The following is a 15961-nucleotide window of genomic DNA, read 5'->3' as shown; positions in this document are numbered from 1 at the left end:
TGGAGGCCGCTCCTCGTTGCAGCCCCAACGACAACGGAGACCCGACAAGAAAAGGTTGGGTCTCCCGTGCAGGGAGAGATTTAAAAGTTACCCCCCCCTCTCCCACACACACACCCCAACAAAAAATAACAAAAAACTACATAAAAACATAGACAAAAAATAATAAAAACGCGGACGGGCTGCAGAGGCCGCTGCTGACTAGAGCCGCGCCGCCTACCGGACCTGATACGTCAGTCAATGATGCCAGCAGTCGCCGAAAAAATCGGCAAGTGGCCCTTTAACCTTTGACTTCCTTCTTTGTCCACTGATGTAGTTTCATCCCTCCTTTCCAATTCTCCATGACTCGATCCACGCTACCTCTCTTGTTCAGTACATGTTTAACGCTGTGCTGTCTTTGATCGCTCCCTTGACCTTTCACCAGGTACCCACTTGTCATTCCAAGTCTTGGATCCTGAAAAGTGGGAACGCTTCGTGGATTTCAGCACAGTTCTGTTCACCATGTACCTCCTCTTTTTTGGTCTGGTCAACATGCCACTCAATTGGGAAGTGAATCAGCCCGACATGGCACGGCTCCTGTACGCCATCTACACCCTGCTTGCTTTTGCCATCATGGTTTTCCTTGTTATCCACATAATGGGAGAACTGATTCGACGGATCGCAAAGGAGCGTGAGGACATTTGGAGAGCACAGGTACCATGCTGACACATTCTTAAAGTAGTTTCTTTGTTTAAGTTGAAAGACACCTGAGTACAGTGTAGGCTCATCAGCTGATGCAAGCAAGTAACCAAAGGCAGGCTTTCAAATACAAAATGGTGATGGTTCAAGATCAATGTGTAACTGGAATAGTGCGAGATAAAGCCAAATTAAAGCAATATTAACAGTTGGAAAAGTTCTTCTCCTAGAGCATCCACATTGAAGCAATGACCAAGAAAGCACGCCAACACCTCGACTTCCTGTGAAGGCTTAGGAAGTTCGGCATGTCCCCTACAACTCTCACCAACTTCTACAGATGGTCCATAAAAAGCATTTTATCAGAATGCATCACAGCTTGGTTTGGAAACAGCTCCATCCAAGTCCGCAAGAAATTGCAGCGAATTGTGGACATAGACCATCACACAAACCAACCTCATTTCTACGACTCCATTTATACCTCACGCTGCCTCGGCAAGGCCAGCAGCATAATCAAGGACGAGTCGCACCCTGGCCAGTCGCTCTTCTCCCTTTTCCCATTAGACTGTTTCTTCCAAGCTGTTATCAGGCAACTGAATCATCCTACCACAACCAGAGAGCAGTGCCGAACTACTATCTGCCTCATTGGTGACCCTCGGACTATCCTTGATTGGACTATGTTGGCTTAACCTTGCACTAAATGTTATTCCTTTATCATATATTTGAATATATATGTCTGAAGAAGTGTTTCGGCCCGAAACGTTGCCTATTTCAGATTCAGATTCAGATTCAGATTCAATTTTAATTGTCATTGTCAGTGTACAGTACAGAGACAACGAAATGCATTTAGCATCTCCCTGGAAGAGCGACATAGCAAACGATTTGAATCCGGGGGGGGGGGGGTGGTGATTGGCAGTCACCGAGGTACGTTGTTGAGTAGAGTGACAGCCGCCGGAAAGAAGCTGTTCCTCGACCTGCTGGTTCGGCAACGGAGAGACCTGTAGCGCCTCCCGGATGGTAGGAGGGTAAACAGTCCATGGTTGGGGTGAGAGCAGTCCTTGGTGATGCTGAGCGCCCTCCGCAGACAGCGCTTGCTTTGGACAGACTCAATGGAGGGGAGCGAGGAACCGGTGATGCGTTGGGCAATTTTCACCACCCTCTGCAATGCCTTCCGGTCGGAGACAGAGCAGTTGCCATACCATACTGTGATGCAGTTGGTAAGGATGCTCTCGATGGTGCAGCGGTAGAAGTTCACCAGGATCCGAGGAGACAGATGGACCTTCTTCAGTCTCCTCAGGAAGAAGAGACGCTGATGAGCCTTCTTGATCAGAGTAGAGGTATTGTGGGTCCAAGAGAGGTCATCGGAGATGTTGACTCCCAGGAACCTGAAGCTAGAAACACGTTCCACCTCCGTCCCGTTAATGTGGATGGGGGTGTGCGTGCCGCCTCTGGACTTCCTGAAGTCTACAATGAGCTCCTTGGTCTTCTTGGAGTTAAGGGCCAGGTTGTTGTCAGCGCACCATGCTGCTAAGTGCTGGACCTCCTCCCTGTAGGCCAGCTCATCGTTGTTGCTGATGAGGCCAATCACCGTTGTATCATCTGCATACTTGATGATGGTGTTAGTACCTTGTACAGGTGTGCAGTCATAGGTGAAGAGGGAGTAGAGGAGGGGGCTCAGCACACAGCCCTGAGGAACGCCAGTGTTCAGGGTGAGGGTTGAAGAGGTGTGCTTGTCTAACCTCACAGACTGGGGTCTGTTGGTTAGAAAGTCCAGTATCCAGTTGCAGAGGGAGGGGTCGATGCCCAGGTTACCGAGTTTGGTGATCAGTTTTGATGGTATAATGGTGTTGAATGCTGAGCTGTAATCGGTGAACAGCATTCTTACGTAAGTGTCTCTGTTGTCAAGGTGGGAGAGGGCGGAGTGAAGTGCCATTGAGATGACATCCTCCGTACTCCTGTTCTTGCGGTAGGCAAACTGATAGGGATCCAGTGTGGGGGGTAGGCAGCTTTTGAGGTGTGCCAGGACCAGCCTCTCGAAGCACTTGGTGATGATGGGGGTAAGTGCAACTGGGCGGAAGTCGTTGAGGCTTGCCGCAGTGGAGTGTTTTGGCACTGGCACGATGGAGGTGGTTTTAAGGCAAGTGGGGACAACTGCTTGGGCAAGTGACAGGTTGAAGATGTCAGTCCAGACGTCTGTCAGCTGCGCAGCACAGGCCCTGAGCACGCGCCCGGGGATGCCGTCAGGGCCAGCAGCTTTACGTGCATTAGTCCTACTCAGTGCCAGGTATACGTCGTAGCGGGTGAGTGTGAGGGGTTGGTGATCGGCAGGTAGCACAGCCTTGATGGCTGTCTCTAGATTGTCCCTGTCGAAGCGGCCATAGAAGTGATTAAGCTCCTCAAGGAAGGAGGCGTCGCTGGATGTGGGGGTGATGTTGGAGGGTCTGTAGTCCGTGATGGCCTGGATGCCTTGCCACATGCGTCGGGGGTCGGAGTTGTTGTAGAAGTGCTCCTCAATCCTGAGCTTATGGCAGTGCTTGGCCTTCCTGATGCCCCTCTTCAGGTTAGCCCTGGATGAACTGTAGGCTCGAGCATCGCCTGACCTGAAAGCGGTGTCCCGTGCTTTCAGCAGTAGCCTGACCTCGCTGTTCATCCATAGCTTCTGATTCGGGTTTATGGTCACCTGTTTGAGGGAGGTGACACTATTAATGGTGGAGTTTATAAAGTCCAGAACAGAGGATGTGTAGGAATCAATGTCCGTGTGGGAGTCAAGGGTGGCCTGGGCTGCAAACGCCTTCCAGTCAGTGTTTCCAAAACACTGCTGAAGTGTGAAGTCCGCTTCCTCTGACCAGACTTTAACTGTCCTCACAGTTTCCTTCGCTCCATAGATGCTGCCGCACCCGCTGAGTTTCTCCAGCACTTTTGTCTACCTTCACATATCTATACACTGTACTGGCTCGATTCTAATCATGGATTGGCTTGCTACTGAATGGATAGCATGCAAGAAAAGCTTTTCACTATCTTGGTACACTAGACAATAAACTAAACTGAAAAAAAAGTGACATTTAGTAAAGAGGTGAGCCCGTATTGGCGTGCAGATCAGTTTTGCATTCAGTTTTGGTCACCCTGCCGTAGGATGGATGTCCCTAAGCTGGAAAGAGTGCAGATAAGATTTGGTATAAGTGTAAATTGTCCCTAGTGTGTGTAGGATGGAGTTAATGCGCGGGGGATCGCTGGTCAGTGCAGACTCGGTGGTCCAAAGGACCTGATTCCGCGCTGTATCTCTAATCTAAACTAAACTAGTTTAGTAAACTAGAGGAGGGTCAGGGCGGTGAGTACTTAAATCGGGCGTGGGGCTTGCTTTCACAGAGGCCCGGGACCGTTGGAGAGAGTGGATGAGGGTCAGGGCGGTGAGTACTTAAATCGGGCGGGGGGCTTGCTTTCACAGAGGCCCGGGACCGTTGGAGAGAGTGGAGGAGGGTCAGGGCGGTGAGTACTTAAATCGGGCGGGGGGCTTGCTTTCACAGAGGCCCGGGACCGTTGGAGAGAGTGGAGGAGGGTCAGGGCGGTGAGTACTTAAATCGGGCGCGGGGCTTGCTTTCACAGAGGCCCGGGACCGTTGGAGAGAGTGGAGGAGGGTCAGGGCGGTGAGTACTTAAATCGGGCGGGGGGCTTGCTTTCACAGAGGCCCGGGACCGTTGGAGAGAGTGGAGGAGGGTCAGGGCGGTGAGTACTTAAATCGGGCGGGGGGGCTTGCTTTCACAGAGGACTGGGACCGTTGGAGAGAGTGGAGGAGGGTCAGGGCTTACCAAAATCTGTAACGTTCCACACTTCATAGGGAGGGTTCTGGTGGAAGCCGCTGATTGGCGGAAGCAGACTAGAGGAAGCAGCTGATTGGGTAGCATTTCTGCTTTCTGGTTAAAGGTGCAGTGCTTTAGTAAAGGTACAGTGAGCTAGGGGTACAGTGGGCTAAAGGTACAGTGCTTTAGTAAAGGTACAGTGAGCTAAGGGTACAGTGGGCTAAAGGTACAGTGCTTTTTGTTTATATAATAAAGGTGCAGTTTAAAGGGCAAGAGGGAGCAGCTGTTTGTGAGTCAGATACCTGCTGATTTCTCCCAGCAGTTTCTATTGTATTATACTGGTATCAGATCCAGGGTAAGGCGGGAGAATGACAGTCAGAGCAGTGTACTGTTCTGGATGTCAGATGTGGGAGGTCATGGTGTCGGATGGCCCTCCAGACATCCACATCTGCACCAGGTGCAGCGAGATGGGGCTCCTAAGGGACCGTATTAGGATCCTGGAGCAGCAGCTCGATGACCTCGCTCTGATCAGGGAGAGTGAGCAGGTCATAGAGGGGAGTTATAGAGAGGTGGTCACTCCAAAACCATGGGAGAGAGACATGTGGGTCACGTTAAGGAAGGGCAAGGGGCAGAGGCAGGAACGAGTGAGTACTCCAATGTCGGTACACCTCGCAAATAAGTACTCCTGTTTGAGTACGGATGGGGGTGACAGCCTACCCGGGGGTAGTGACAGCGGACGGGCCTCCAGCACAGAGACCGGCCCTGTTGCTCCAAAAGGTAGGGAAAAAAAGAGGGCAATAGTAATTGGGGACTCTATTGTTAGGGGGTCGGATAGGCGATTCTGTGGACGCAGTCGGGAGACCAGGATGGTGGTCTGCCTCCCTGGTGCCAAAGTCTCGGACGTGTCTCAACGCATCCAAGATATCCTTAAATCAGAGGGAGAGGAGCCTGAGGTCGTGGTACTTATAGGTACCAATGACATAGGGAAAAAAAGGGAAGAGGTCCTGAAGGGAGGATTTAGGGAGTTGGGAGGAGAGTTAAGAAAAAGGACCAAAAAGGTAACAATCTCAGGATTACTGCCTGTGCCACGCGACAGTGAAAGTAGGAATGGAGCGAGGTGGAGGATAAATGCGTGGCTGAAAGACTGGTGCAGAGGGCAGGGATTCAAGTTCTTGGATCATTGGGACTTCTTTTGGGGAAGGTGGGACCTGTACAGAAAGGATGGGTTGCACTTGAACCCGAGGGGGACCAATATCCTAGCGGGGAAATTTGCAAAGGCAGCTGGGGAGACTTTAAACTAGAATGGTTGGGGCGAGGGACTCAAATAGCGAAAGGTAGTAGACAGAATGGGAGGCAGGAAGCAGAAATGGGAAGCACTCGGACACAAGAGGAGAGAGAAAAAAAAGGAAATAAACAGAGAATAAGAGACGGGGGTTTTCTTAAATGTGCATATTTTAATGCTAGGAGCATTGTAAGAAAGGTGGATGAGCTTAGAGTCTGGATAGACACCTGGAAGTATGATGTTGTGGCGATCAGTGAAACATGGTTGCAGGAGGGCTGTGATTGGAAACTAAATATTCCAGGATTTCGTTGCTTCAGGTGTGATAGAATTGGAGGGGCAAGAGGTGGAGGTGTTGCATTGCTAGTCAGGGAAGATATTACAGCAGTGCTTTTGCAGGATAGATTGGAGGGCTCATCTAGGGAGGCTATTTGGGTGGAATTGAGAAGTGGGAAAGGTGTAGCAACACTTATAAGGGTGTATTATAGACCGCCAAACGGGGAACGAGAATTCGAAGAGCAAATATGTAAGGAGATAGCAGAGATTAGTAGTAAGCACAAGGTAGTGATTGTGGGAGATTTCAACTTTCCACACATAGACTGGGAAACACATTCTGTAAATGGGCTGGATGGTTTGGAGTTTGTAAAATGTGTGCACTATAGTTTTTTGCAACAATACATAGAGGTACCTACTAGAGAAGGGGCAGTGCTGGACCTCCTGTTAGGAAATGAGACAGGTTAGGTGGCGGAGGTATGCGTTGGGGAGCACTTCGGGTCCAGTGATCACAATACCATTAGTTTCAATATAATTATGGAGAGGGTCAGAACTGGACCTAGGAGAAGAGATTTTTGATTGGAGAAAGGCTAGAAGCAAGTAGAGTAGCTATGGATACTATGAGTTTCAAAGTAAAAGAAGTACTGACACCTTTGAAAAATATAAAAGTGGATAAGTCTCCATGTCCTGACAGGATATTCCCTAGGACATTGAGGGAAGTTAGCTTAGAAATAGCAGGGGCTATGACAGAAATATTTCAAATGTCATTAGAAACGGGAATAGTCCCCGAGGATTGGCGCACTGCGCATGTTGTTCCATTGTTTAAAAAGGGTTCTAAGAGTAAACCTAGCAATTATAGACCTGTTAGTTTGACTTCAGTGGTGGGCAAATTAATGGAAAAGATACTTAGAGATAATATATGTAAGCATCTAGATAAACAGGGTCTGATTAGGAACAGTCAACATGGATTTGTGCCTGGAAGGTCATGTTTGACTAATCTTCTTGAATTTTTTGAAGAGGTTACTAGGGAAATTGACGAGGGTAAAGCAGTGGATGTTGTCTATAAGGCCTTTGACAAGGTTCCTCATGGAAGGTTGGTTAAGAAGGTTCAACTGTTGGGTATAAATGCAGGAATAGCAAGATGGATTCAACAGTGGCTGAATGGGAGAAGCCAGAGGGTAATGGTGGATGGCTGTTTATCGGGTTGGAGGCAGGTGACTAGTGGAGTGCCTCAGGGATCTGTGTTGGGTCCTTTGTTGTTTGTCATGTACATCAATGATCTGGATGAAGGTGTGGTAAATTGGATTAGTAAGTATGCAGATGATACCAAGATAGGGGGTGTTGTGGATAATGAAGAGGATTTCCAAAGTCTACAGAGTGATTTAGGCCATTTGGGAAAATGGGCTGAAAGATGGCAGATGGAGTTTAATGCTGATAAATGTGAGGTGCTACACCTTGGCAGGACAAATCAAAATAGGACGTACATGGTAAATGGTAGGGAATTGAAGAATACAGTTGAACAGAGGGATCTGGGTATAACCGTGCATAGTTCCTTGAAGGTGGAATCTCATATAGATAGGGTGGTAAAGAAAGCTTTTGGTATGCTAACCTTTATAAATCAGAGCATTGAGTATAGAAGCTGGGATGTAATGTTAAAATTGTACAAGGCATTGGTGAGACCAAATCTGGAGTATGGTGTACAATTTTGGTCGCCCAATTATAGGAAGGATGTCAACAAAATAGAGAGAGTACAGAGGAGATTTACTAGAATGTTGCCTGGGTTTCAACAACTAAATTACAGAGATAGGTTGAATAAGTTAGGTCTTTATTCTCTGGAGCACAGAAGGTTAAGGGGGGACCTGATAGAGGTCTTTAAAATGATGATAGGGATAGACAGAGTTGATGTGGACAAGCTTTTCCCTTTGAGAATAGGGAAGATTCAAACAAGAGGACATGACTTCAGAATTAAGGGACAGAAGTTTAGGGGTAATAGGAGGGGGAACTTCTTTACGCAGAGAGTGGTGGCGGTGTGGAATGAGCTCCCAGTGGAAGTGGTGGAGGCAGGTTCATTGGTATCATTTAAAAATAAATTGGATAGGCATATGGATGAGAAGGGAATGGAGGGTTATGGTATGAGTGCAGGCAGGTGGGACTAAGGGGGAAAAAAAAATTTGTTCGGCATGGACTTGTAGGGCCGAGATGGCCTGTTTCCGTGCTGTAATTGTTATATGGTGTTATATGGTTATATGGTTATAACGAGGGATAAAATTGGTCCATTGGAGAGACAGAGTGGGCAGCTATCTGCAGAGCCAAAAGAGATGGGGGAGATATTGAACAATTTATTTTCTTCGGTATTCACCAAGGAGAAGGATATTGAATAGTGAGGTAAGGGAAACAAGTAGAGTAGCTATGGATACTATGAGTTTCAAAGTAAAAGAAGTACTGACATTTTTGAAAAATATAAAAGTGGATAAGTCTCCAGGTCTTGACAGGATATTCCCTAGGACATTGAGGGAAGTTAGTGTAGAAATAGCCGGGGCTATGACAGAAATATTTCAAATGTCATTAGAAACGGGAATAGTCCCCGAGGATTGGCGTACTGCGCATGTTGTTCCATTGTTTAAAAAGGGTTCTAAGAGTAAACCTAGCAATTATAGACCTGTTAGTTTCACTTCAGTGGTGGGCAAATTAATGGAAAAGATACTTAGAGATAATATATATAAGCATCTGGATAAACAGGGCCTGATTAGGAACAGTCAACATGGATTTGTGCCTGGAAGGTCATGTTTGACTAATCTTCTTGAATGTTTTGAAGCGGTTACTAGGGAAATTGACGAGGGTAAAGCAGTGGATATTGTCTATATGGACTTTGACAAGGTTCCTCATGGAAAGTTGGTTAAGAAGGTTAAACTGTTGGGTATAAATGCAGGAATAGCAAGATGGATTCAACAATGGCTGAATGGGAGAAGCCAGAGGGTAATGGTGGATGGCTGTTTGTCGGGTTGGAGGCAGGTGACTAGTTGGGTGCCTCAGGGATCTGTGTTGGGTCCTTTGTTGTTTGTCATGTACATCAATGATCTGGATGAAGGGGTGGTAAATTGGATTAGTAAGTATGCAGATGATACCAAGTGTTGTGGCGGCAGGTTCGTTGGTATCATTTAAAACAAACCTATCATTTAAAAATAAATTGGATAGGCATATGGATGAGAAGGGAATGGAGGGTTATGGTATGAGTGCAGGCAGGTGGGACTAAGGGAAAAAAGTTGTTCGGCACGGACTTGTAGGGCCGAGACGGCCTGTTTCCGTGCTGTAATTGTTATATGGTTATATGGTTAAACTAAATTTCATTTAGAGAGCTGTCAGAAATTTTAAATTAAACAAGGTCTTGCTATGTAGGAAGGAACTGCAATGCTGGTTTGTACCAAAGATAGACACAAAATACTGGAGTAACTTAGCAGGTCACCAGCATCACTGGGGAAAAAAGAATATGTGACTTTTTGAGTCGGAACCCTTCTCCCAGACTGAAAGTAGAGGCGTGGCAGGGTAAACTGGAGGCAAGAAAAGGCCAGACAAATCAAGGCCGGCAGCAGATAACCTCAGGAAGGATGGAGTCGATAATGGCCTATTGTTAGCTGTGGAAGGTGTGATAATACGAGGGATGCATGGATACGACCAGTGGAACTGGTAATACGACTAGGGTGGGGAGGAGGAGGGGGGGGTGGGGGAGCGAGAGGGACTGCGGGAGTTACTTCAAATGAGCTAAATCAACGTTCATACAGCTGCCCAAGCGAAATGTGAAGCCTTGCTGTAATGTTATGTAATATGGAAAGGAGTTTCTCGATCCTTCCTGTAGTGCCCACCATCTTTACTCTTGACACTTCCTCCCTCATCAGCCAACAATATCAGATTTCAGAGAGGCTGGGGAGTGAGGTTGCTCCTCTGCAGCAAGGGTGGTCACTATTCAATCACTTTGTTCATTTGAATTCTAATCAATCAAATGAAAAATCCAAAAATCCAACTTTCCACTATTTTCTCTGTGTGCTTTCAATGGAGGTGACTCACAATTTATATGTCCTGTCTTAACCCATTTGATAAAATACTCCTCAATGGAAATTGAGATGTGTATAAGATCATAAGGTCATAAGTGATAGGAGTAGTTTTGGACCATTTGGCCCATCAAGACTGACCTATCTTTCTCTCTTAACCCCATTCTCCTGCCTTCTCCCCATAACCTCAGACACCTGTACTAATAAAGAATCTATCTATCTCTGCCTTAAAAATATTCACTGACAGCCTCCACAGCCTGCTGTGGCACAAAAGTCCACAGATTCAACATTCTCTAACTTAAAGAAATTTCACCTAATTTTCTTCCAAAAATAATGTCCTTTAATTCTGAGGCTATGACCGCTAGTCCTAGATTTTTCCACTAGTGGAAACATCCTCTCCACATCTATCCAAGCCTTTCACTATTCTTACACTATTACATATATTTGTACAATGTTTTTGCACGGCATAATTCCAGGCTTCGGTCAGTTCTCCAGAGGCCATCTGTAACCTCACTTCTTCTCAGCACAACCACAGCTGTAGGATGCTCACATACCAGCTCTGACAATAATACATAAACCCACCAAGAAACAGCCCAGGCAATTCACCCCAGACCCTGGTTCTTGCTGAGGAGCTGATGATTAAAATGTTTTTTTGTCACAATTAGCATTACTCATGGGTTCAGATTACTTCCCCTGGGTTGGGTTCATTTCATCCAGGTGAAGACCATCTTCCCAACATGTTAGGGTCCTCCAGGTTTATGGAGAGGCGAGTCCCTGCTCAAGGTTCTATCAGCAATAGTAGTGTTAGAATGAATGCTCTTCTCTTCTGGATACTGCTGTCTGGTGGATGTGAGAAGTAATGACATCATTATCTGCTTGAAGATGATCTTCACGTCTCTCTGAACTGAGTGAAGCTCAGATGCCAAACATTGCAGTGCAAGTTGAAACTCTCTCGTCCATCACCCTTGGGACCTGACCAGTGCCCGACAGAAGATCCAGATCCGAGAACTTGCCCTTGATCAGCTTCCTCAGAGAGGAGAGCTGTTCTTTCCAATCATTGAATCATTGTATTGTGGGACAGCTATAGGGAATGGAAGCTAGATGGTTACCAGAATTATCCATAACCAGAAACTTCAGAAATACAGTCGGTTGAGATTGCAAAAAACTGTTCTCTCACGTTAATTAGCTAAATACAGTCAATTTTACATCTGAATTAGAATTAGTTAATGAATACGGGTCTGTACTGCAGATTCAAAACATGCTGACCACAGGTGTTCCCAGACCTCAGAATGTCGAACCAAAGAGTTTCAGCCTGTATTTTTTCCTGGAAGTGTGTATTAATACCTGTCCTTCACATTGAACACTGCTTGCTTAACTCCAAGGTTGTCGCAACAGTTCTCCTTCTTGAGCGCCGACTTCCAAGCTGCTTGTTTCCTCCTTTGGGAATTTGCGGAAAAAAGTATGGACTTGGAGACAACTGGTATATTCGGTGAGTTTAATGGTCACTTTTTATACTAAAGGAGGTAGCCACAAAATTCAACATGTTAGGAATGGATATTCAATGAAAACTGGAGATACTGGAAAACTGAAATGAAAACAGAAGGCTGGAAACACTCACAGGTCAGGCAGCATCTGTGGAGATAGCGTCACAGAGCTGTACAGCTCAGGAACAGGCGCACTTTATCCACGCCAATTGGCATAGTGGACTAATCCTGTTTATCTGCATGCCCCTCTAAACCCTTCTTATTCATATTTGTTCAAATATCTTTTAAAAGTCAGATTTGTATCTGCTTCTATAGCTTCCTCTGCCGTTCAGTCCAGATACAGACCAGATACCAGATACGGAGTGAAAAGATTGCCTCTGCCATTCCTCATAAATCTCTCCTTTCTCACTTTATGCCCTCTAGTTTTAGAATCCTCTAACCTGGGAATGAAAAACTGTGAGCATTCACTATATCCATGCTCCTCATGATCTTGCACACCTTAACAGGGTCACTTCTCAGCCTCTTACACTCAACAGTCTCAGCCTAACTAACCGCTCCCTATAATTTAAGCCTGCATGCCCAGGTAAGATTCTGGTGAAAGGAGTTTAGGTCTGAGATTTTTCATCACTTTTGGTGACCTGCATGAAGTGTGTTGAGAGGACGGGACCCAACGGGTCCAACTTGGTCTAGTGAAGTGTTAAATCTTTCTCTTTCCAAGGATAGATATACACTCTACTTTAATATTCATTTAGTTTAAGCAATTGTTTCATACATTCCATTTATAGCCATTTACTCATCTGAGACTTAACTAATTTCCCAACTCCACTTGCAGCAAATCATCAATTTTAGGAGATGGACACAAGGAACACGGTGACCCCTGCACACCACATGCATAATGCCCCCCCTTGCCTCATCCGCCACCCAACCTCCTGAAATGGAAACGGTCAGAGTGCACTTCTCTAAAGTTGATACTTAAAGGCAAAGGAGGCTTTTTGTGCCAACGGGCCAAGTTGCAGAGTGTTTTTAACATTACCTGTAAACGGTGCACTTGGCCATTTAAAATTCAGAGCAGTAAGATATAATCCCACCCTTGTGGGAATGGGGCATATTTTATTGATCTTCACTCCCCCGAGCCTCAAAAATTAATGTCAGATGCCGAAAATCAGAAATTAAAACAGAAAATCCCGGAAGCACGCACCATCTGTAGAAAGCGAAACAGTTAATGTTTCACTTTGAAGACAATTCATCAGGTTACCTGATAACAGCACTTTCCATCCCCTAGATGTAGAACAGGATTGCAACCAGCAGAGCCACTGCTCCAGAGAGTGGGTTCTCTCCGGACCTCCAGCGTCCTTTGTGGAGTTTGCACATTTCTACTGTAAATGCATGGGTTTCCACTGTGTACTCCAGTTTCCTCCCACACCCCAAAGACCTGCTGGTTGGTGGGTTTAGTGGTCATTGTAAATTGGCCTTTGTTGAGTGGTAGAATCTGGGCAGAGTTGATGAGAATGTGGGGGGAATACAAAATAGGATTAACGTAGGATTTGTGTAAATGCATGGTTGATTTCATGCATTGAGTCAGATCAGACTCGGTGAACTGAGGTTGGTTGGATCAGCTCGGACTCACAGTCGACTGAATGGTCTGTTTCCATGTTGTATCTCTATGGCTCTACGAGATGCTGCATGACCTGCTGAGTGTTTCTAGCATTTCCTGGTTTATTTTAAAGCCATACAACATTATAGAAAAAATTCTTCTTCACACAACTTCTGCACATCTTCTGGCAGTTCATTCCTGATACGGACCACGCTCTGAGTGAAGAGGTTGCCCCTGAAGTCCGTCAACTTCCCCTTTGATATTGAATTTCTCCTAATTCCTGTAATGCTAGGTGCGGCAACTGCAGTGATGTTAATACTTTATTTGCAGCTTTCTACAACCCCTGCAATACAAAAAAGCTCCTTATCCTTGGCAAATATTAGCATCTGCTTGTCTAATAATGATGTAAAAGACATAATCAACACTCCAACCAAAGATCCTATAGCAAGCAAGATAGTCCACTCGACGAAAAAGACGTAGTACGGTCATGGGAAGATTCATGGGTAATTTTCGGCCCCATTTCCGTAACCGGCTTCCGTCTCCGCTCCAAAGATCCCATAGATACTAGTGCAGAGATGGAAGCTGGTTACGGAAACATCCTCGTAAAAATAAAAGTTCTTTGGTAACAATCTTCTCCTCATTTTCAGAATTATAATTTATTAACACAAACTGTACCCCCGCAACGTTGATTACACTGCGAGTCGGGTTACTGAAATTGATGAAAAAAAGGCCCACGTTCCGCTCCGTTGTGTACTACACGTCAGCCCATTGCATTTAGCAGGAGTGATGTATCTTGCTCCGCTAAGGATCTTTGACTCCAACTGCAGCCCAGCCACAGTTCACAGTTGTTCTAGTGCTATCAGATGGTAAAGTGCTTCACTGCAAGTGCTGCTAATTTCACTTCCTCCTCCCCTATTATATAGCCACTGAGACTGCCATTTCAGTGTTCATATACTGATTTGGGATGTATGATTTGATAGTTTTTTAGTGAGTTTCACTGGGACTATTTGTACAGCGGCTGAGCAATCTAAAAGCACAGTGAGACTAATTGGTTTTAATGGTGGGATGAGGCAGGCTAACATTGTTGTCGCCTGTTGCAGGGTGGATTTCAGGATTGATAACACTGTCTTGGAGATCCCTCCTAAAGACAAAAGTGTGGAGACAAAAGGACAGGAGAAAAGGATGGAGAAAGAAGAGACATCAGTCAAAAGCGAAAGCAAGCAGAGGACTCACCAGACATGCCACATGGTGAGGAAGAGAAGGATACGCCAGAACCCTGGTGACCTGTACAATATGAGCTATGATGAGGCCTGAATTATTATGTCCCCAGGACATTTAATAAATAGTTTTCTACTTGTTTTTCTTCCATTCTGTATCATCCTAGTCTCCAGCCAACTGGTTGGTGGCCTAATTTTACTTTAATGTTTCACTTTAGAGATATAACGTGGAAACATGCCCTTCAGGCGCACCGAGTCCGCACTGACCAGTGATCTCCGCACATTAACACTATCCTACACACTAGGGACAATATACACATACACCAAGCCAATTAACCTACATACCTGTACGTCTTTGGAGTGCGGGAGGAAACCGAAGATCTCGGAGAAAACTGACGCGGTCACGGGGAGAACGTACAAACTCCGTGCGTACAGCACCCATAGTCGGGATCTAACTCAGGTCTCCAGCGCTGCAAGCGCTGTAAGGCGGCAACTGTACAGCTGCACCACCGTGCCGCAAAACATTGGTGGTGATGCTTACATGGAATATTTGGGTCAAGCTGAGTGGCTGAAGATACTTTTCATTAGGTTTGGGTTTGGGTCAGTGGCTGAAGATACTTTTCATTAGGTTTAATTTGTAAGCTTCTAAGCAATTCCTTTTTATGGCTTTGTATTCCATGACTACCCATACTGTAGCAGTCAATAAGAGTGGCCATCTCAATTGTATTAAATGTCAGGTCCCAAAAAATGCAGATGCAAAGGAAAACTTCTTCAAAGTGGCCTTGTCTTGAATATTCTTCACAGTGGGGCAGTAAAACAGAGTTGAAGGGTCCCTATCTGAAACAACAACTGTCCATTTTCCGTCACAGAAGCTACCCGATCCCTTAAGACCCTCCAGCAGTTCAATTTTTGTATTACATATCCATTTGTATAGAGTCAAATACCATCCCACTATGTAGACACAAGGAATGGCGCAGATGGCACCAAGTGCTGCAGCAACTCAACAGATCATGCATCTTTGGAGAACATGGATAGGTGACGTTTTGGGTCAGGACCTTTCTTCAGATTCCACAATATTGTCCATGTCAGTGCCCAAGAAACAGGGCAGGTTGCACGTTGCATCTGTTAACTACAAAAGCTGATGATGTTTGTAAAATGAAAGCAACAAATATGGTTAATTCTTTTTATTGTCAATGGAAATGAGAAATCATTATTTGCCTTCAAATTGTATTTTTGTGTCTGAATGGGTGATGCATCTTGCCAAATTGGAGAGTCACAAAAAACAATAAAGAGATTGAGGCATCCAGGTCTCATGAAATTATGGTGTGGTTTACTGCATTTAAGAAACACTAAAGCTGACTTTTGACTGCAATCTCTTTTAAGGCCTGTGTCCTGTTAAGTTGATCTCTCCACGGTAGTCAGAGAGGTGCCCATGGGGATAAGGAAAACGAGGGAACGTGGATAGCAGGAGGCAGAGTGTGAGATGGGAAATTACAGAGAGAGAAGCGTTAAGTAAGGTCAAGTTTATGTTTTATATTATGTGGTGAGATACTGGTACAATGACATTTTTTTTTTTAAATTATAATTTTATTGGAACCAATT

General features: G+C 45.6%; 1 protein-coding gene across 2 annotated transcripts in view; it reads left to right on the top strand.

The window, feature by feature from the left end:
- Nucleotides 1–15677, top strand: part of LOC129708398 (transient receptor potential cation channel subfamily V member 6-like) — a 59961-nt gene extending 44284 nt beyond the window's left edge. Inside the window, exons 13-15 of one of the 2 annotated variants that reach the window (XM_055654115.1) lie at nt 422–690; nt 11447–11553; nt 14243–15677. In XM_055654115.1, the coding sequence (XP_055510090.1) occupies nt 422–690; nt 11447–11553; nt 14243–14456 (590 nt within the window). In that variant the 3' untranslated portion in view covers nt 14457–15677. The remainder of the gene's footprint in view (nt 1–421; nt 691–11446; nt 11554–14242) is intronic. The other variant, XM_055654116.1, reaches the window with a different exon arrangement.
- Nucleotides 15678–15961: the final 284 nt, after the last annotated feature.

The sequence above is a fragment of the Leucoraja erinacea genome, chromosome 23 (genome assembly GCF_028641065.1).
Source record: "Leucoraja erinacea ecotype New England chromosome 23, Leri_hhj_1, whole genome shotgun sequence".
NCBI lineage: Eukaryota > Metazoa > Chordata > Chondrichthyes > Rajiformes > Rajidae > Leucoraja > Leucoraja erinaceus.
This window is presented reverse-complemented; position numbering and strand designations above follow the sequence as displayed.